At 35.8% G+C, this 22,762-nt stretch overlaps 1 protein-coding gene across 2 annotated transcripts in view; it reads right to left on the bottom strand.

Annotated features, from left to right (window-relative positions):
* The window catches only part of PSMD14 (proteasome 26S subunit, non-ATPase 14), a 103,993-nt gene that overhangs the window by 42,780 nt on the left and 38,451 nt on the right, over positions 1-22,762 (bottom strand). For both annotated transcript variants that reach the window (XM_045868753.2, XM_064586615.1), the window contains 2 exons: positions 363-434; positions 21-140 (listed from right to left, as the gene is read on the bottom strand). In XM_045868753.2, the coding sequence (XP_045724709.1) occupies positions 21-140; positions 363-434 (192 nt within the window). The remainder of the gene's footprint in view (positions 1-20; positions 141-362; positions 435-22,762) is intronic.

Raw genomic sequence — 22,762 nt, 5'->3', positions numbered from 1 at the left:
CAACCATAAAAAGTACTCACTGTTCCTGACTGTGGCATAGCAAACACATCAATCACTCTGACGGTGTAATCATCAACAAATTCTCCAAGCATCAGACCCATAACTTCCATGGGAACTCCAGCCCGACCATGCTTTAACATCTGTAAAGAGGGAGATAGGTGGATATAAAGCTTTAAATTAAGATCCTTGGTATTTTTTTTTTTAATAACCTAAGTTTGTTTCAGTGGAAATAAAACTCTTATTTTACAGATGCACCTAGAGCAATGGCTTAAGTCTGAGGGCTAACATAACAAATATTCCCAAGTAAAAGAAAGTGAAAGCAACAGAGTTCTCTAAAGCAAGTATCTCTATTCAATACTTACTTTTAACAGTGCAAGGGAAGAAATATAGACTTGTTCTGCTGTGTCCACTGCAGGAGCATCTGTAGGTGGCCCCTAGAAATAAGCACATCAATTATTACATACATACAGCTTATGAGTTTAAAATTAAAGTTATATGTTATATAAACTTGATTGTTTTTAAGAGTTTTGGGAAAACCCATCAAGCATCCTTTTATTCTCAAGTATCCTTTTATTCAGCACAACACAAATAATCAAAACAACTTAGTAAATATCAAACCTCAAACCAGTGGAAAACAAATCAAACTTAATGCTCAGGCAAGTGTCCAGCTGACATAAAGCTTAAATCTTTCAGCAATGTTAATCTACCTCTGCTACAAAATAACTACAATGCACCAATTAGCCATGTTTCTCCTTCTCAATCTGAGATTGATTTTCAGCTACAGACAGCATGTACTTTAGGGCTATGGGATCTCAGCAGATGCACAGATATAGTTGTGGGGAGGGGACAGAAGATGTCTAATCCCTAGGTGAAAGAGCTGTGAACAACATACTATGCACTTCACCTGATAAAGTTGTTCCCCTCCCCAATACAATAAATTTAACGCAAGTGCACCAGGTGTGAACAAACTGGCTGAGACTGGTGTGGCCAACATGAAAATACTTTCAAATTCTTACCACCTTTAAAACAAATGTTACTATTTATCTTACTACAGGTTAAGGCAGACACTATATTCTCCCTGAGGATTGTGTCTTCTTCATCAAAAGCAACAACCCTCTTTTGACTATAACATTCAGAGGCACAAGGTAATTTACATAGGGTCCTTACCCTCAAGATGACTACAATCTTATACATATAATTCTGCACACAAGAAAGCATCCTTGTTTTTCAATACTCGACAGTCTGGGAAATGAAAATGAGATGTGTCCTATAATTGCCAGGTTCTGTTTTGCTCAAAGTTCCCTTTCCTTGACAGTAACGCTAATACAAATTACAAAACAAATGTTAGTTATCCAAATTATAAATCAATATTCTATTTTGCTTTTATGGGTTTACTTATTAAACTTAATCAACTGATTTACTCATTACATTTCAGATGTATAGGTCTATGTGTATTTTGTGCTTCTTGTCTATTTGTATGCTAAATTCTGTCATTTTTTTAATTTTTATTTTTTGTTTAAAAATTCATAATATTTGCTGGGAGCATTAAATATAAAGAGTTCTACAATAAGTTTTCTCTGAATACAAGAACACAAAATTATTTCCTTTTTTTTCTTATGTAGGGGTAAGAATCTAATAATACATATCAGATAATAAATTTAAAAACCAAAAGTAATTCTCCATTTATTATTGCCTAATGCAGCTTTATTGCTTACTTTTCAAATAGAGATGAGTCTCTTTCAAAGGTTTGTTTATTTATTTGAGAGAGAGAGAGAGAGGGAGGGAGCGCATGAACAAACGAGCTGGTAGGGGGAGGAAGAAGGAGAAAATCCTCAAGCAGACTCCCCACTGAGCACAGAGCCCCACGGGGGGGGGGTTTGATCACAGGACCCTGAAATCATGACCTGAGCCGAAATCACTCCACCCTTAATTTCCTGAGCCACCCAAGTGCCCCAATATAAGTCTCTTTCAGAATGAAAACTCTAAGGTAAGCTAAAGTACTATCATGCCAAAACATTTGTTGAGATCATCATATAAAACATAATACTTTTTTTTTTTTTAAGATTTTGTTTATTTTAGAGAGAGTGTGGGAGCGTGGGCAGGGGGAGGGACAGAGAGGGACTAGCAGACTCTGTACTGAGCACATAGCCCAATGTGGGACCCAATCTCATAACCCTGAGATCATGACCTGAGTCGAAGTCAAGAGTCACTGCTCAACCAACTGAGCCACCCAGGCACCCCTAAAACATGATAATTTTGTTGATATGATCATTTTATTCATCTAACTAAGAAAATAAAGAAAGTTTAAGAAAAAAGGTGAGGACTGTAGTAAGTTAGCTGTGATGAGAGGTCTTGGGGAAATACTACTTTAAATTAGGATAATGAACACTATATTTATTCATAGAGATTATTTCCTGAATCCAGAGCAACTTAAAAATTTCATATGGAAAAAGAATTTAAAATGGTATCTAGACTGTAGTTATTAATACAGCCTTTCTTTCTTTTAATTTTTTTTTTAATACTGCCCTTCTTAACTTGCCAGAAAATACTAAAAAAGGAATAGGGAAATAAAACATCATACCATGAGGAAAATGTATTACTGACAAAGTCCAGAAACTACCCCTGCCATCAATTAAAGAACCGTCTGTTTTATTCAACATTACATATAACCAGTACCTAGCAAAGTGCCTGAAAAGAACTTAATTAAGTATTGGCTGAAAAAAATGAAATGAATAAATTGAGGTACTATAAGCCAATGGAACAGAAATGAAAAATACCCACCAGTTACTCTGTGAGAGAGAACAAGCCATATGTAAGTAGATATAAAAGATCATCACCTCCTCTTTCACTATTTTCTTCTGGTTCAGAAACAGACTAAGAGAAAACCATTCGACTGTTTCCTGTTGCTTCTCTCACTCCACTACTATTTTGTTTCTTGATTTAGTCAGAGACTAAATTCCTTAGAAAAAAACTTGGCAAGAAGTAGAGAAGAGTTTATAGAGGTAAACTCCATTTTTTTATTCATTCATTTATTTATTTATTTTTTGTTGGCAGTACTTTTTTTTTTATGTTATGTTAATCACCATACGTTACATCATTAGTTTTTGATGTAGTGTCTCATGATTGTATCATATGACCTCACTGATAGGAGGAATTCTTTTTTTTTTTTTAATTTTTTTTTTTAAAGATTTTATTTATTTATTTGAGAGAGAGAATGAGAGACAGAGAGCACGAGAGGGAAGAGGGCAGAGGGAGAAGCAGACCCCCTGCTGAGCAGGGAGCCCGATGTGGGACTCGATCCCGGGACTCCAGGATCATGACCTGAGCCGAAGGCAGTCGCTTAACCAACTGAGCCACCCAGGCGCCCGATATGAGGAATTCTTAATCTCAGGAAACAAACTGAGGGTTGCTGGAGTGGTGGGGGGTGGGAGGGATGGGGTGGCTGGGTGATGGACATTGGGGAGGGTATGTGCTATGGTGAGCGCTGTGAATTGTGTAAGACTAATGAATCACAGACCTGTACCTCTGAAACAAATAATACATTATATATTAAAAAAAAAGAAGAAGAAGAAGAAGAAGAAGAAGATAGCAGGAGGGGAAGAATGAAGGGGGGGAATCGAAGGGGGAGACGAACCATGAGAGACTATGGACTCTGAGAAACAAACAGGGTTCTGGAGGAGAGGGGGTGGGGGGATGGGTTAGCCTGGTGATGGGTATTAAAGAGGGCACGTTCTGCATGGAGCACTGGGTGTTATATGCAAACAATGAACACGAACTGCATTTTTTAAAAGTAAACTCTACACCCAATACGGGGTTCAAACTCACAACCCTGAGGATCAAGAGTAGACATCAGAATCACATGCTCTTCCGACTGAGCCAGCCAGGTGCCCCTGAACTGCATTCTTAAAAGAAATAAAAATAAAAAGAGTAATCCATGTAAAATACTGTCTACAGGACAGATGTTCAGGACCTCTGGTAGTTGTGAGTATTTGAGACTATCACTTTTCATATGCTCACCTGTCCAGAATATCATACAACCAGGCAAGGAAGAAAAAGAAAACTCCATCAGAGACCCTGGAAACTGAGCTTAACTTAACCCAAGTTAAGAAAAATGTGGGGCTATGGACAATGTACCTACATTGTCTTTCGGCAAATGCTCCTGAGCAATAGCATCCTGATGATTCAAAGAGAGGAAAGAAATCTAAAAATAGGACTCATAAACAAAATTTTAGAGAACTATTTGGCATCAGTACAATATAAGCTTTCCTAACTTTGAAATAGAAAGTTCAAGGACAGACCAGTATGAAAAGATGAAAAATAATTAAGAACTAAAATCACACGGGAGGAAACAAGGGTAAAAATAAGATTATAACAAGTTTAATTCACTGATACAGAACACAAAGAAGATGTCTCAGAATGCAGAGTTAAAAGTCAGAGATGAAAACTACTAAAAATATAATGATACTAGAGGACAAAGGAGCTATAAGCTAAGAAATAGTTGTTCCTAAGGACAAAATAAGAAATAGAATCAATAAATCAAGATAAACATGAAGAAAACTTTCCTGAAAGAAAAAACAAATTTTTTTTTTCAACTTTCAGATCCTAAATGTTAGGCAATAATCAGTGAAGAAAGTATTATACCTTGAAAAATCTTGGGCAAATTTTTTTTTTTTTTTAAGAGGGGAAGACAGGGAGGGGAGGGGCAGATGGAGAAGAAGAGAGAGAATCTTAAGCAGGCTCCATGCCCATGTGGGGCTTGATCTCACATCCCTGAGAGATCATGACCTGAGCCTAAATCAAGAACTGGACGCTTAACTTAGACACCCAGGCACCCCGGGTAAATCTTAATTACATGGATAAAGCAAAATTTCTAAAAACATGAAAGCAGAAAAACTAACCTGATGAAAAAACTGCAACTCAGGTTGACTTCAGATTTCTTTGCAACATTAAATGGCAGAAAACAATGAAAGAAAGTTTCCAAGTTTTAAGAGAGAAACCCTGTTGAGTCAGAAATTTTATACTTAATGTAAAAAATGTATGAAGGCCCACAAACATGTTATTAAGTACACAAGGTCTCAGAAAATATGATTCCATATATCCTGCTTCAAAGAACTTCTTGAATAAATAAAACCAGCTGTGCCCCCAGAAATCAAAATTAAAACCTGAAAAATGGAAAAGCCATCTGTTAAGATTATTGAAAGCAGTTAAAGACAGATATGGATCTAAATAATATAAATAAAGAGGGTTCAAAACCACAGATATTGTCCAAATAACAATACACGGCAGTGGAAAGAAATGAAGTAAACAAAATTCTCTATTTTACATACAGGAGGGGAAAAAAAAAAAAAACAACACCTCTAATTTAAGTGCTGATTTTGACTACTACAGAAATATGAATTAAAAAGTCATCTGAACAACTTAAAAATAACCATAATAAACATTAAAACAGAATGTACACCTTACAAAATCATTAGAGAAAGAAAAGCAAACACAACACTGATAATTAAAAAAACAAAAAACAACCCAAATACCAGTAGGGAACCAAGAAGGGAGTGAAACAAAAACAGCAAATATAAGAAGGTAAGATCAAATATAATGGTAATGGAAAACTATAAATGAATGAAAGTCCCTTGTTAAAAGTCTCTCATAATAGATTTTAAATTGAAATTCAGGGGCCCCTGGGTGGCTCAGTTGGTTAAGCGGCTCGCTGCCTTCGGCTCAGGTCATAATCCCGGGATCCTGGGATCAAGCCCTGCATCCGGCTCCTTGCTCAGTGGGGAGCCTGCTTCTCCCTCCCCCTCTGCTGCTTCCCTTGCTTGTGCTCTCTTTCTCACTATATCTCTCTCTGTTAAATAAATAAATAAAATCTTTAAAAATAAATAAATAAAATGGAAATTCATGTATATACTGCTTACAAATAAAAATTAAAACAAAATAAAAGGATTGGTGAGATTTGTATACATTTCCTTTTGTAAACACAGCCGTAATGGCTACTATGTTTTACTCATCTTGCCTCTGTCAAGTGATACATTACAGTAATAGTTTTCCCAGTATTAAATCACCTCTGTACTCCTGGGATAAAACTGTTGACATGATTTACTTTTTTTTTTTTTTAAGGGTTTTTGTTTCCCTATTTACAAGTGAGACTGGTCTGGCATTTTCTTTTTTGTATTAAATTTGTCAGCTTTTTATATCCTTATGCTAGTTTAAAAATAAGTTTGAAATTTTACACTTTACCATTTTCTGTGTTCTAGTAATATTAATATAGTTAACCCTTGAACAACATAGGGGTTAGGGGCACCAACCTCCCACACAGTCGAAAATCCACATGCAACTTTTGACTCCCTCAAAACTTAACTACTAATAGCGCACTGATAACATAATTTAAATAATTAACATATTTTGTATCTTATATGGATCACATACCGTATTCTTATAATGAAGAAAGGGTTATTAAGAAAATCATATACATTTATAGTACCATACTGTATTTATTGAAAAAAATCTGTGTATAAATGGACCCATGTACTTCAAACCCGTGTTGTTCAATGATCAACTGTATTTACTAAATTATCTAGGTCTTAAAAATTTGGAAAAGTTCGGGGGCCTGGGTGGCTCAGTCGTTAAGTGTCTGCCTTCGGCTCCGGTCATGATCCCCGGGTGCTGGGATTGAGACCCACATCAGGCTTCCTGCTCAGTGGGAAGCCTGCTTCTCCCTCTCCCACTCCCCCTGCTTGTGTTCCCTCTCTCGCTGTGTCTCTCTCTGTCAAATAAATAAATAAAATATTAAAAAAAAAAAAATTGGAAAAGTTCAATATTAAATATTTGGCTCTAAAGCTGATTTTGGAGCTGATCATTATAACTTTTTCAATGGTATTAATAAATTCAGGTTATTTATGTCTTGATACTATTATATTGTTCCAGAAAGTTTCATTTCAGATTACAAAGTTATCACCATAGAATTGAACATATTCTAATTTTTAATTGTTTAATATTGAAAACATTTAAAACTAAATATGTTTCTCTGTATCACATTTATCACCATCCAGTTAGATTAATAATTTACATTTACAAAAAATCAAATTATAACACAACGTGGCTAAAAATATTGGTGAAACTTCCTAATTCATTCTCTGAGGCCAGTATTACCCTGATGCCAAAGCCAGACAAAGACACTACAAGAAAACTACAGACCAATATCTCTTATAAACACTGGTGCAAAAATCCTCCACAAAATACTAGCAAACAAAACTCAGCAGCATATGGAAAGGATTATTTTACACATGACCAAGTCAGATTACTGAAATGTAAGGATGGTTCAACAAATGAAAACTGACCAATGTAATATACCCAATGAGCAGAATAAAGGGAAAAAAACCCACATGATCATTTCAACTGATGAAGAAAAAGCATCTAACCAAATTCAACACCCTTTCATAATAAAAACACTGAACAAACTAGGGGTAGAAGGAAACTACCTCAACATAATAAAAGCCATATCAGGTGCACATGGGTGGTTCAGTCAGTCGAGTGTCAGACTCTTGATTTCAGCTCAGGTCATGATCTCAGGGTCATGAGATCAAGCCCTGTGTCAGGCTCCATGCTCAGGAGGGAGTCTATTTGAGATTCTCTCTATTCCTCCCACCTCCCCACACACTCTCTCCCTCTCCCTAAAATAAATAAATAAATCTTTAAAAAAAATAAACAAAAGCCATATCTGAAAGCCCACAGTGAACATAATATTCCATGGAAAAAGACAAAAAGTGCTTCCTCTAAAATCAGGAACTAGGCAAGTATACCTCTTTTCACTACTTCTATTCAACACAGTCCTGGAAATTCTACCCAAAGCAATTAGGCAATAAAAAGAAGTAAAATGCATCCAAACTGGAAAGGAAGAAGTAAAATTGTCTCTGTTTGCAGACAATATGCTCTTACATGTAGAAAACTCTAAAGATTACACACAAACTATTAGAACTAATAAATGAATTTAGCAAAGTAGCAGGCTACAAAGTCAACACAAAAATCAGTTGCATTTCTACCATGAACAATGAACAATCTGAAAAAGAAATTACAAAAACAGGGTGCCTGGCTGGCCCAGTCAGTAAAGCATGGGACTCCTGATCTCAGGGTCATGAATTCAAGCCCCACAATGAGTGTGGAGCCTACTTAAGGGGAAAAAAAAAAAAAAGTAATTACAAAAGCAATTCCATTTATAGTAACATTTAGCAGAATAAAATACTTAGGAATTAACTTAACCAAGGAGGTTAAAGAGTTGTACAAAGAAAATTATAAAACACAGTTGTAAGAAATTAAAGAAGATAAATAAATAACATGAAATGGGAAACATATCCCATGTTCATGGATCACAAAATTTAGTATTAAAACGTCAAAACTACCCAAAGTGATCTATAGATTCAATGTAATCTCTATCAAAATTCTAATGATGCTTTCTGCAGAAATAGAAAACCCATCCTTAAATTCATACGGAATCTCAAGGGACCCTAAATAGCCAAGACAGTCTTGAAAAAGAACAAAGCCAGAGGATTCAAACTTCCTGATTTCAAGACTTACTACAAAGCTACAGTAATCAAAACAGTGTGGTATTGGCATAAAAATAAACATACAGACCAATGAAGAGCATAGAGAGCCCAGAAATAAACCTTTGCATATATGGTCAAATAATTTTTAACAAGGGTGCCAAGACAATTCGATGGGAAAGGACAATCTTTTCAACAAATGGTGCTAGAAAAATTGGATATCCACATGCAAATGAATGAAGTTGGAACCTTACCTAACACCTTAAAAATCTGACTCAAAATGGATCAAGGACCTAAATGTAAGACCTAACCAATAAGAGAAGAAAACAAAGGACAAAAACTTCATAATGTTGATTTGGCAATGATTTCTTGGATATGACACCAATGGCACAGGTAACAAAAGAAAAAACAGATACAGTGGACTTCATGGAAATTTTAAAAATTTGTGCATCAAAAGATACTATCAACGGTGTAAAAAGACAACCCACAGAATGGGAGAAAATATTTGCAAATTATGTATCTGACAAGGGATTAATATCCAGAAAAAAAGAGAACTAAAACTCAAAAACAAAAAAACAGGATTCAAAAATGGACAAAGAACTTGAATAGACATTTATCCAAAGAAGGTATATAAATGGTCAATAAGCACATGAACAGATGCTCAACATCACTAATCATAAGGGAAATGTAAATTAAAACTACAATGAGATACCATCTTACACCCATTAGGATGGGTACTATAAAAAACAAAAAACAGAAACAACATGGATGTGGAGAAACTGGAACCCTTGTGCACTGCTGATAGAAATGTAAAATGGTAAAGCAACTGTGGAAAAGAGTTATGGCAGTTCCTCAAATAATTAAAAACAGAATACTGTAAGATCTAGCAATTCCACTTTTAGGTATACACCCAAAAGAATTGAAAGCAGGCTCTCAAAGAAATATTTGTATAGCAATGTTCACAGCAACCTTATTTACAATAGCTAAAATGTGGAAACAACCCAAGTATACATCAAGAGATTAAAAGATAAGCAAAATGTGGTATATACATACAATGGAATATTACTCAACCTTAAAAAAGGAAATCCTGCAATATAGTACAACATGGATGAACTAAATATCATGCTAAGTGAAATAAGTCAATCACAAAAAGACAAATACTGTATGATTCCACTTATATGATGAGGAACTTAGAGTAGTCAAAATCAAAGAGAAAGTATAATGGTGATTGTCAGAAGCTGGTGGAGAGGAGTGTGGACTTAGTTACTGGATATATATATATATAAGAATATCTATCTGATCTGGGTGAGGAAACACATTCTAATTTGGACATAAAATATAAAACTGACAAACTAAAATTTCTGAATATTAAAAAAAAATTTTTAAAAACCCCGAAAAAAAATAGTTGCCCCATTTATGACAAAATGTCAATATATAAATTAACAAAATACTAAAACTGTAATAGAAACATGGGCAAAGAATATAAAGCAAGTAATTACATAAATGCAAAGAATATAAAGCAAGTAATTACATAAATACATGGTGAAATAAATATGAAAATGTTCAACCTCACTAGCTGACCTCCTTTAATTAAGAAATGCCAATTAACACATTAGGACGTTGTTGTTTTCTATCACACGAGCTTTACAATGCCTAATTTTGGAGTGGGTATTATAAAAGAAACACTCTGAGCACTGTTAGTGAGAATGTGAACTGGTATAATCTATCAGAAAAGCAACTGAGCAATATCAAGAGCCTTACAACTGCACAAACTTTTTGACCCTACTTTTGCACTCCTAGAAATTATTTAAGTAAACAGAGATGTTTGCATCAACCAGAATGTTCATGCTTCTTTTAATAATGCAAATAAATCAAGGAATAAAATAACAACCAATAATTAAAGAATACTGTTGAATGTTCCTTTCTCTGAAAGACAAATACCATATGATTTCACTCATATGTGGAATTTAAGAAACAAAACAAATGAACAAAGAAAAAAAAAAGAGACAAAACAGTCTCTTAAATAGAGAGAACTAACTGGTGGTTGCCAGAGGAGGTGGGTCGGGGGATGGGTGAAATAAAGGGGATGAAGAGTATACTTATTTTGATGACCACTGAAAAATGTAAAGAATTGTTGAATCATTATATTGTACACCTGAAACTAATATAACACTGTATGTTCATCATACTTCAATAAAAATTTAAAAAAAGAAAAGTTCCTTACGCTGAGATCTCAAGATACTTCAGGTGCTAGATGGCTATACCCTAGGCAAAGATACTGAGGTATAGCTCTATTTCAAATAACTTAAGAATTCAAGAAGGGGAATTGTATGGAGTAGGAGTGGTCAGGGTAATGAGGTAGTAATAAGAATCCCAGGACTGTGAGGCACTACCCAGCAAAGCAGACATGATGGTTTTTATTCTTCACCCACTGAAAGTTTCCAAGTCCTTTTAACTAGGCCTGCCCTCATGTCTCATATATGCAATCCTATGACTCTGATAAAAAACTAAGGATTTCACAAATAGAAACTGATATAAATGGTTTTAAGGTAGACTTAAGGTAACCATTGTTAGGCTATGTTTACATTCAACTAAAATGGACATGTGGTGATCACAAATAACAAATTATACATGTCTCATTTGTACAATGAAAAACATCTGAATAAATGCACAGAATTTGAATTACTTCAATCATCTTTCACTTTTTGAGAACTTATTATGTTTAAGAAACTAAGCTAAATGCTGGGTAAAATAAAGTGAAAAACTACACAATGATTAAATCAAATGAAAACCTAGACCCAAATGTTCTTGAATTTTTACACTTGGCTATTACTACTATAAAAATAAGTAATGGAGAAAATAGTTTCTTTCTGGTGCTTAATCAAACAGCATAGTTCTAAAGTTACCAGCTTATATAGTGTGTGAACTATTCAAGTTCTCTGCTGACCTTATAACAACAATTCCACTACTACCATAATAAATACGTACAGAAAGTCATTTTTTTTTTGGAGATTGAACATGATGTAACTTAAATTTCAAGGTCCTTTAAAAACAACTATTAGAGGGTGCCTGGGTGGCTCAGTTGGTTGAGCGGCTGCTTTTGGTTCAGGTCATGATCCCAGAGTCCAAGGATCAATCCCCGTGGTCAGCCTCCCTGCTCAGTGGGGAGTCTGCTTCTCCCTGCCCCCCACCCCCACCCCACGTGCTCTCTCTCCCTCTCTTTCCTGTAAGTGAATAAAATCTTTTTTTTTTTTAAAGATTTATTTATTTATTTATTTGAGAGAGCGAGAATGAGAGAGAGTACATGAGAGGGGGGAGGGTCAGAGGGAGAAGTAGGCTCGATCTCGGGACTCGATCTCGGGACTCCAGGATCATGACCTGAGCCGAAGGCAGTCGCTTAACCAACTGAGCCACCCAGGCGCCCGAAGTGAATAAAATCTTAAAAACAACATCTATTAGTTGTACCTGAAGGCACTGGTATAACTAATGTGGTATTAAGCAAAGGAAAAACTAAAATAAAAAACTAAAGGAAACTGGCCTGTATTTCACACAATGCCACTATAAAATAGAAACATACATATCACTGATAACAGATAAGTAAAATAAGAAACATCTATGGGGCTCCTGGCTGGCTCAGTTGGTAAAGCACGCGACTCCTGATCCTGGGGTCATGAGTTTGAGCCCCACATTGGTGGTAGTTTACTTAAAAAAAAAAACAAAACTAAATATTCTGTAACTTTATTGTTAAAAATGTAAATTAATGTTACAATTTAAAAACTGGAATGGTTTAGTTATATATTGCTGTAAAAAACATGTAACTAAAATATTTGCATATAACCCTCTTATAAAAAAGAAACAGAAATACAGTAATCACATTTGCTACATAACTCCTCAATATTCAACAGGCAACTTTAAAATCACTTACATAACTCTGATTCTTCAAAAATAAGTTTATTTTAAAAGGGGAGAAAAATCCACACTTTTAAACTAAGAGTATAAAATCAGCTATTTAGGGGCACCTGGGTGGCTCAGTCGTTAAGCATCTGCCTTCAGCTCAGGTCATGATCTCAGGGTCCTGGGATTTAGCCCTACGTCTGGCTCTCTGCTCAGTGGGGAGTGTGCTTGTCCCTTTCCCTCTGTGCTCTCTCTCTCAAATAAATAAATAAAATCTTTCTCAAAAAAATACTATTCAGGGGCGCCTGGGTGGCTCAGTCATTAAGCGTCTGCCTTCGGCTCAGGTCATGATCCCAGGGTCCTGGGATCGAGCCCCGCATCGGGCTCCCTGCTCGGCGGGAAGCCTGCTTCTCCCTCTCCCACTCCCCCTGCTTGTGTTCCCTCTCTCGCTGTGTCTCTCTCTGTCAAATAAATAAAATCTTAAAAAAAAAAAAAATCAGCTATTTAATAGAACTATAGGATAAATTGGTGAGCCAAAGGTACAAGCAGTGCAACCAACCTTTATATATACCATGAAAATCTGTCCAACTGGTCTTATAACACCTATTATGACTCCATGAAGGCATTAAACTTATCTCTGTACAATGAGTTTTGATCTGCCATGTTTAGTAAAACAGAAATTAACAACCAGATCCACAAATTTTAAGTGTGGTTAACTTAAATGAGATACGGTTCCCCACACTCCACCCCATTTAGAAGGTTAAAATCTTATCCAGCATAAAAACCTGTGAGTTTTACTTGGGCAGCCCTTGTTGACTAAGTGTTAAAAAAAAAGGCATTTGCCATTATAACAGGATAAAACTAACGCCTCTAAGTGTTACCTACTCAGGCCTTTTAACAAATTTGTTAACACTATTAGTTATATTACTCCACCTTTCTCTTAGTGTGAACTGGTATCAATTATTTAGCCAATTTTATTATGTTATTAAAATACCTGCTGATTAAACATGAACCAAAGTGTCACTTAAAAGAAATGTAAAATAAATAGTATCACTGAACTGCAACACTCTAAAACTATCTAAATATATAAAGTTATCTTGGGAAACAACACAAACATTTCAAAATTTGTCAAAAAGTTGTTCTAGGATTTAAATATTACACAGGCTTTATCTTTATAATGGCTGTTTAAAGGTATATATTTGGTCCTGCATCACAGAATTAAGGTCTTTAAAATATGTATTTTTCAACAAAGAGAAAATAAATTTTATTAACAAATGGAGGTGACTATGTTTTTAAAAAACAAAATAAAACCAAACATATACTGAATAGTTGACAGAAAAGTTTTAATTTATAGTATCCAATATCACCCAAATTTGACAAATACTGTAAAAAAATTTTTAAAATTTGATGAAGTTACCACCTTCAGTTTCTGCAATTAAAATACCCTGAAAAAAACCAAGTGAACACAAAATAGGTGAATTCAAACATATACAAATAACTACCATGGTATTGTTTATCTACTATCTAGCAAGGTAAGAAACAACCTTTTAATACTTTAATTTTGTGAGTATTAAACAACTAGTGTGAAAAACAAGCTGCATGTAAACTATTTCTACTGCCTGAGCTTCAATGACTAGCTGAGGCAACCTGTTATAGGAGGTGTTAATTGGCAATAGGAGTACAAGTCAGAAGCATGCTCCCCATCGTCCTAACCCAGCAAGGCTAGGTCATTAAAGTGGAAATGAATTCTTTCATGTCGACTTAACCCCTTCAATGCATGATTTCAGCTGTTTTCTCTCAATTAATTTAAAAAACTTGTTACTTTTTAGAGTTAAAAAAAAAAAAAATGTTCCCCAAAAAAGGTCCTTTGGCTGACAGTTCCAATGACTGTATTATTCAGAAGAGAAGAATAGAGCGAGTTAATTGCAATAGATAATATTGCAACTCTCCCTTCTGAAAAATATAGAAACTAGTTATGTTTGCTTGTTTTAACACTGTAAAGAAAACATAGGAAATAGTGTTTAGAAATAGTTTAGAACCATTTAGTCATATAGGGTTTTGATTTACATTTCTGTTTAAGGATCCAACTTATCCTATGATAACTTAATCATCCTAACCCTAGGATAGGGCAATATTAATTTTTTTATTCCCATAATGTCCATATAAAAATCCTCAATTTAAAAATGTTTTGAAATATATATGAGTTAAACACCTTTCTAATTATGTTTTATTATTCTGATAAGGTGCATAGTCACAGCATATCCTAATGACTGGTTGCCAAAAAGCCTAAATTCCTTTTATGGCATGATCTTCGAGGTTTCCAGATGGCACATTAATTCTTAAGAAAAAAAAAAAAAAATACAAAAAGAAGGAAAGAAAAATAAGAATGAAAATGTCAAAATAATGATGCACTGCTTTCAAAATGCCATATTTATAAATACTAATATTCTTATATATTTTAAGCATTACAGGCATTTTAAATAAAATTCAATTATATAATATTCTAAATATTACAATTAAAAATTAACATACTTATGCTACATCTTTCATCTCTGTGTAACCCTGAAAATATTCCTTTAGTGAAAACAGTATCAGAGTAAGAACATTAGAAAACGTATAATACCTAACACTATGTACCTTGTGATAAATCAATAAAAAATTACTAACATGACAATACAGACATAATCTCAGCCACTGTTGTAATATAGCTGGGCTCTTGAGTAATTATAACTAAAAATATGCTTATTAAAAACTTGGTCAGCAAGGTCTTAGATAATAATGGGCAATATAATGGTTTGAGGATATCAAAAAACAGAAATTATACTACAACTGATTCTATATTCCTTTCCCTACCTCACCCACTCTTCTTCCAAGTCTTCCAATTATTTGACAAACTCAGTTCTTGCTTCTATGAAAACTGACTTTCCTTCCCTAGGCCTACTGACCTCCTCCAATACAGCAAACCTAAGTAGCTGCCCTGGAACCAATATTTTGAGAACATAAAAATTTTAGTGGGAGAAAAGGCAGTGGGGTGAGGCTACATAATAGTAAGGGAGAGGGTAAGATGACATTTATAACATCACCTGGTTATAAAGACAACTGATCAAAGTAATATAGGATCTGAAAGCCTAATGTACATTGCCCAATCTGACATTTCTTTCTCTTTAAGATACTCATTTTAAAATAATTTTTACCTACTTAAAAGTGTGTGTGTGACATATGCTGTAAGCACCAATCACTTTAGACATCTATGAAATCTGTCTCACCGAATAAGGATCTACTGTCTCCCACTCTGGATGACTTTCACTCTGCTCCTTAGCAGAGGAAGGAGCAAGCACAATGCTTGACTTCCTTTGTTATACAGAAGAATCATTCACAGATCATCAGTTAGTCAAACTTCAGAAACCAGAAGATAACTACAAATGTTAATGGGGCACCTGGGTGGCCAGTCAGTTAAGCATCTGCCTTCGGCTCAGGTCATGATCCCAGGGTCCTGGGATCGAGTCCGCATTGGGCTCCCTGCTCAGCGGGGAGCCTGCTTCTCCCTCTCCCTCTGGCTGCCACTCCCCTTGCTTGTGCTTGTTCTCTTTCAAATAAATAAATAAATAAAATCTTAAAAAAAAAAAAAAAAGTTTAGGAGTGGCTAAAAACATGCTGTCTTTTATAACTGGAAATTAATTCCCACCATCAAGCAGAACCTTAAATGTCCTACAACAGACCATTAAGTTTTATCAAAACTGTTGCACAACAGACACTACAACTAGCTTTGACTTTAAAGGGCTTATAGTCATGGATGCCCCTTTCTTCTTTTACAATGTTCAACTACAGTACTATTCATTTATGAATTTAAATTATAAAACATGCAAAATATAAGTCAGCTACAAACTGGTTATTTTGGGAAGCATTCATAATCCATTAGCCCACCTTCTGAATTATATATTACATAATGCCATGTATGAAATGTTACACACACACACAGAATGTTTTTATTTATTCACTCAACAACCACAGAGCCCACTTGCTAGCTAAACAAAGGCAGACAGGCCTTGGCCCTTACAGGTTTATAAACTAAAAAGTAAGCAAGAAAGAGAAAAAAAAACCATAAATGTAATATAGTAGATTAAGTGCAAAAATAGCCACATGTATAAGGGGCACAATGTATAAGCACAGAAGTCAGAGCAATCTATTTGATAAAATCTTTCTATAGGCTAAGAATTAAAGAATATGCAGAATTTTTTCAAGCCAAAAAAGGGATAGGGGAGTGTTAGGAAAAGGCATTCCAAGAAAAAAAAATGACTTATTTATTTATTTTTAAAGATTTTATTTATTTATTTGAGAGAGAGAGAATGAGAGACAGAGAGCAGGAGAGGGAGGAGGGTCAGAGGGAGGAGAAGCAGACTCCCCGGCGAGCAGGGAGCCCGATGCGGGACTCGATCCTGGGACTCCAGGATCATGACCTGAGCCGAAGGCAGAAGCTTAACCATCTGAGCCACCCAGGCGCCCTTATTTATTTTTAAATGACACATTTAAAGGCACAAAGATACAATACAGAAATCATCCTGCACATTACTGTTTCAGGCTTTTTAAATAATGCGCTAAAGCATGGGGGGTTTTTTGGGTTTTTTTTAGGTTTTATTTATTTATTTGACAGAGAGAGAGACACAGCGAGAGAGGGAACACAAGCAGGGAGAGTGGGAGAGAGAGAAGCAGGCTTCCCGCTGAGCAGGGAGCCCAATGTGGGGCTTGATCCCAGGACTCTAGGATCATGACCTGAGCCGAAGGCAGATGCTTAACAACTGAGCCACCCAGGCGCCCCTAAAGCATGGGTTCTTAAAATTAAATATAAGTTAATATTGCTTCAATTTCAATGGATGTTTTTATGAGAATATGACTTTTTTATAAAGGCCATCTTTAAAAGAATGCTTTTTCTTAACCACACTTTTCCCTTTATGAAAAATATTTAGCACTTTAGAATATAAATCAGTCTGGAATTCTGAGATGCTTTAAGATATATATATAGTTACAAGACAGTAGAGGAGAACATGTGTTTTTTAATACAAAATGTTATCTTAGGGGCAACCTAGGTGGCTCAGTGGGTTAAGCAACCGACTCTTGATTTTTGGTTAAGGTCATGATCTCAGGATCAAGAGATCAAGCCCTGCGTCAGTCTCCACCCTGGGCTTGGAGCCTAAGATTCTCTGTCCCTCTCCCTCTGCCCCTCCAGCCCCCCCCCCACTTGCACACACACTCTCTCTAGAAACAAAACAAAACAAAACAAAACACCCAAAAACAAAATGTTATCTAGTAATAAGCAGTGTCTCTGTGGTTTATAGATTTTGTACAAATATTATATGAGGCCAAGGACTATTTCTCTTTAACATATAGTTCTCAGAATAAAATATTGTTTTAACAAATATTACAAAAAGCTGATTACCTGACATTCAAGCAATGGATACCACTGGAAAAGAAGACACAGAGTTCAAGGCTAGGATTAGCTGGATCACTAATCAAAGATGCCGAAGAATAAGTGGATACCACTGTGATCAGCTGTTACAGCCACTGAACAGCCATAAAAACCAGGCCCTAGAGGTGTTAACACAGAATACTAATAACCTTGCCTGTTTGGGTGTATCTTGCTTTACATTTTTCAAATACGTTACATTTGCATCTTACTCTGTGTTTTTCAAATATGTTATTTATATCACCTAATGAAAGAAGAGAAAAACCAGGAACAATATATGAAAGACTACTACACAGGAAAGGGAATCCAAAAAAAATGGGTTAATGTAGGCATGGCTAGGAGGAAATAAAAAAGACAGGAAAGCTCTGTGTTCAACACACTATGAAGCAGTAGGTATATGATGAATGAATTAGATGTGGTGCTAGTCCTTAACATGTATGTTGGAGACAGATAATACAAAAGTAAATATAAAAATGAGTGTATAATTATAACTTGAGTTTGGTATCAAAATAGGAAAGAGAACAAGCTTTGGAGATGTAATAAAAACAAGGCCTATTTTCAAAGAGCCTTCCCCAGAAAGCAAGTAAGCAATGAACATGTAAGCCAGTGATTCCTAACCTTGTTTATTCCTCAGAATCCCCTGGAGGGCTTCTGATGCCTGGACCCACCCTCAGAGATTCTGATTTAAATTGCTCTGGAGTGAGGCTCAGGAATCTCTTATTTTTTCTAACACACAACCAAGGTAGAGAACCACGGATATAAACTTATAAACCAAAGGATTTCATTATTTTGAGGTTAATGAAAATATTGGGGTAAGTTTGCCTGGCTAATTGGCTAGGAATTTGAGAGATCTAGAGCCAATCGCCAAACAAATCACATTCAACATTAAAACAAGGTTTTATAATAATCTCAATTCAATGAAATGCAGAGGTTTTACAAAGTGTTGCAGAAGTATGAAGAAGAGATTAATCAAGTTTGAAGGCATCATGTGTGGTCATTACTGTTACCCACCAAATATTTCTGGTCCTTCTCCCCAGCCCATAATAGGAGTGCACCTCCTTGACCTCCTCTTAAAGTTAGATGTGAACATATGACTTGCTTTAGCCAATGAAATATAGAGGTGACCTGTCATTTCCAGTCACAGCTTTTTAAGAATCAGAGTTCAATGATAACATTCTGTCAGCTTGAGTCCCAGAGTAAGGATGACACACAGAATGGCACCCAGCTGATCCATGACAGACATATAAGCAGAAGTGAAAAAGAAAGCTTTGTAGTTTTAAGTCACTGAGATTTAGGGGTTGTTCTTGAAGTATAACCCAGCCTTCCTAACTGACACACCATAGAAGACTTCCAGAGGAAGAAGATTATTTAAGCAGTCCAGAAGGAAAGTTAAGAAGTATAATTCAGGGGCACCTGGCTGGCTCAGTCAGAAGAGCATGTGACTCTTGATCTCAGGGTCGTGAGTTTGAGCCCCACACTAGGTGTAGAGATTACTTAATAAACTTAAAGAAAAAATAAGTACCATTCATTAGACAAACAATGGGGGCAAAGGGCATTTGTTTTCAGAGACTACCTTATACAAAGTCATGAATGAATAAGCAGAATGACATGGGACACTTGAGGAATTATAAAATAGTATAATATGACTAGTTTAGGATAGGAGAAGGTTGGAGCAAGAGATAAAGCTGAAAAAAAGACAACTCATAAAGGACTAAAGATCTAGACAAGAGATCAACTCACAAAAAGGTCAAAGCAGCCATTCCACAAAACAATTCACATACGAGTCCTCAATCTTCTTTCTGCCCTGTTATACCCAAGTGAAGACCCATTTTCACCAGTAACAATGGCATACTATTATACATATCAGTTTAGAAAGCTCCGGTCGATTTTGATCCACTTTTAGGAGAGATGGCCCTCCCCCTTCCCTATCCCCTCAAGAAACACTACACTTTGGCTTGAGGACTGTATTTACCCTACAGTGAAGATGACTGAGGCCTTATGAAAGATGTTTAAACAAATGAATAAAATAATTAGTTCTGCATTTTAAAAAGGACTTGCATTTCTGGTGGCAGAAAGATTTAGTAAAGGATGCTGTGACAAGAAGGGTACAGATAAAGATTATGTAAAGGGCTGAATTAGGCAGAGCCAATGACAGAAGAAATACATTCAAGAGACTTTAAGAAAACAGACCCCAAACTACAATTCTTGAGGACTAACTATATAGAGGAAATGGAGTAGTACACTGTGATTGCATGTTTTTCCTGGGGAAGCTGGGTAAATACTAATACCATTAATCAAGATAGGAAATACCTTCAAGCCATATCCAAGATCTCCAAAATCCATTTCTTACCACCAGAATCTTACTGCTTACCACCATAGCTCTCTGATGATTAACTATAAATGTTACAGGGAATGAAATCCATCTATATCTCATTTTATGTAATTTTGTTTCTCTTCTTATTAGAAATTATCTGAGATCTCCTTTCTTTCCTAATACTTTGATTAAGCAAGACCTGACATTACAAAGTTCAAATTTAATCTCATGCAACTTTAATAACATTATATCTAGTACATCTGCAAATAGTGGCTTAGGCCTGCCTAAAGAGGAACAATTTAAGACTACCAAAAACCATGACAGCAATCAGTTACTCACTCAAAATTAAACACAGTAACAGCTACTCTTAGCAGGACTAGTATTCTTCCTTCTCAATATAAAGCACTGAAGTTCTTTATCCCTAAGCAGAATTGATGAATTAAAAAAATACATAATTCTCAGTTAAATTTGAATTTCAAATAAATGAATATTTCTAATATGTACATTCCTTGCAATATTTGGGACATACTTCTATTTTTAAAATACTTATTGTTCATATGGAATTCAAATTTAACTGGGCATCCTATGTTTTATTTTGTGATTTAAATACAGCAACCCTATTCCCAAGTAACTATTAAGTACCCTTTCTTTTTGAAGATTTATTTATTTATTTATTTATTTGAGAGAGAGAGAGAGATGCACACGCGTGCACACGCACTCGTGAGCACACACGAGTGGGAGCAGGGGCAGAGAGGCAGAGAGAGTGGGAGACTGAGAATCTCAAGCAGACTCCCTGCTCAACGCAGAGCCTGACACAGGGCTCGATCCGAGCCAAAACCAAGAGTCGTTGCTCAAACAACTGTGCCACCCAGGCACCCCTATTAAGTACTTCCTAATCTAAGTCCATATTTTAAGTCTCTTTCCCATTTTATTTGTTCTGCCTAGCTTAAGCCAGAGGCAACTTTATATTACTACACATACCAGTAACTTTTTAAAAACCTACTGCTACTTCTGGGGGCACCTGGGTGGCTCAGTCGGTTAAGCAGCTGACTCTTCATTTTGGCTCAGGTCAGGATCTTAGGGTCCAGAGATTGAGCCCAGCTTCGGGCTCGTGCTCAGCCAGGAGGCTGCTTGAGGATTCTCTCTCTCCCTCTCTCTCTGCCCCTCCCCTGGCTCCCGAGTGCACTCTCCTACCCCTCATAAATAAATCTTAAAAAGAAAACAAAACTAATGCTACTTCTTTATCTTTAAATAAGTAATACTTTCAAGACTAAAGCACCCTGACCAAAAGGTCATTGAGTTCCCTTTAATAAAAAAAATACAAATGAAATTATCATCTTAATGATATACACATATTCCTATTCTTTTGGAAATTAGCATCTACTTTGAAATGCCTTCTCTTACCAGATGCTAAAATAATCATTCATTAACCAACAAATATATCTTTTACTTTAGGCAACAAAACATAGTTCAGAGTACACTGTCTCCTGCTGGTCTCTCCAACCTCTGTCCCAGGTCTAGCTGACAGTAGATTCTCCATGCAGGCCCTGAGCAGTGCTCCTTAGCTCTCCTAGATTTTCTTTGCTACAAACTCTTCTCCTTATTATGTCATTAAGTCTCCATTTAGTAAAATACTCTGTAAGGGCTTTGCATTCACTTGTTTGTAACTCCACCACAGCATCTGGGGGAATGCTCTGCATATTACTACTGCTCCCTGATAGAATGTCTTAATAGAAAAGTCAAAAAGTTAAGAGAAGGCTATGGACATAACTGAAAGAATTCCACACTAGATAAAGATTACCCAACACCCACACAAAAGATGCTCAATAACTCTTCAATCTCTTTATAAATAAATGCCGTTTTAGCTTTTATTTTTGATCATTATCTCACCCACAAACATGCCAGCAGCAGGCATTCTGATGCCTCTGTGAGCCAAGCATACATGAAAATGCCAAAGGCAATCCTTTGCTTGTGTGGTCTCCATTAAGAACTTTAGATCCCTTCTCCCGGATAAATATATCCAAAAGGCAGAATAAATGAGAGGCTACAGAAAAGGAAACTAATATGCTTGAAGCATACTAGAAAAAGAACAAGAAGCTGAGACAGTAAACCAAGTAGGTAGCAGACTGGGCCCAAGGGTTATTCATTTAGACAACTGATCTTTCTAAGGCTTAAGAGTAGAAAGTTGCTTTCCAGGGTGTGAGAGAAGCCAGTGAGGCACCTATATCAGCAGTTGAGAGGAAGAGAGAGCCAAGTGACAACTATCTACAGCATGAAGAACTAATGTTCTTTTCTAGTCATTGTTAGTTTGTTACTTTTAAGCTTTGTTTCTTTTAAAACTTATAAAATATTTAAGAGGTACAAAAGATCTAATATTAATGCAATATACTCTCATTACCCAGCTTATGAAATAAAACATCATTAAAACAGTTGGGCTGAAGTTCCTTTGTCATCCTCTCTGACTGAATGCATCCTCTCCATACCCCCAGGTGTAGCCACTACTCTAATTTTGGTGATTATCAACATTTCTTTATACCTTCATTATAAAAGTATACA

The sequence above is a fragment of the Mirounga angustirostris genome, unplaced genomic scaffold (assembly GCF_029215605.1).
Source record: "Mirounga angustirostris isolate CCGP_5_RB_7025 unplaced genomic scaffold, mMirAng1.0.hap1 SCAF_3, whole genome shotgun sequence".
Lineage (NCBI taxonomy): Eukaryota > Metazoa > Chordata > Mammalia > Carnivora > Phocidae > Mirounga > Mirounga angustirostris.
This window is presented reverse-complemented; position numbering and strand designations above follow the sequence as displayed.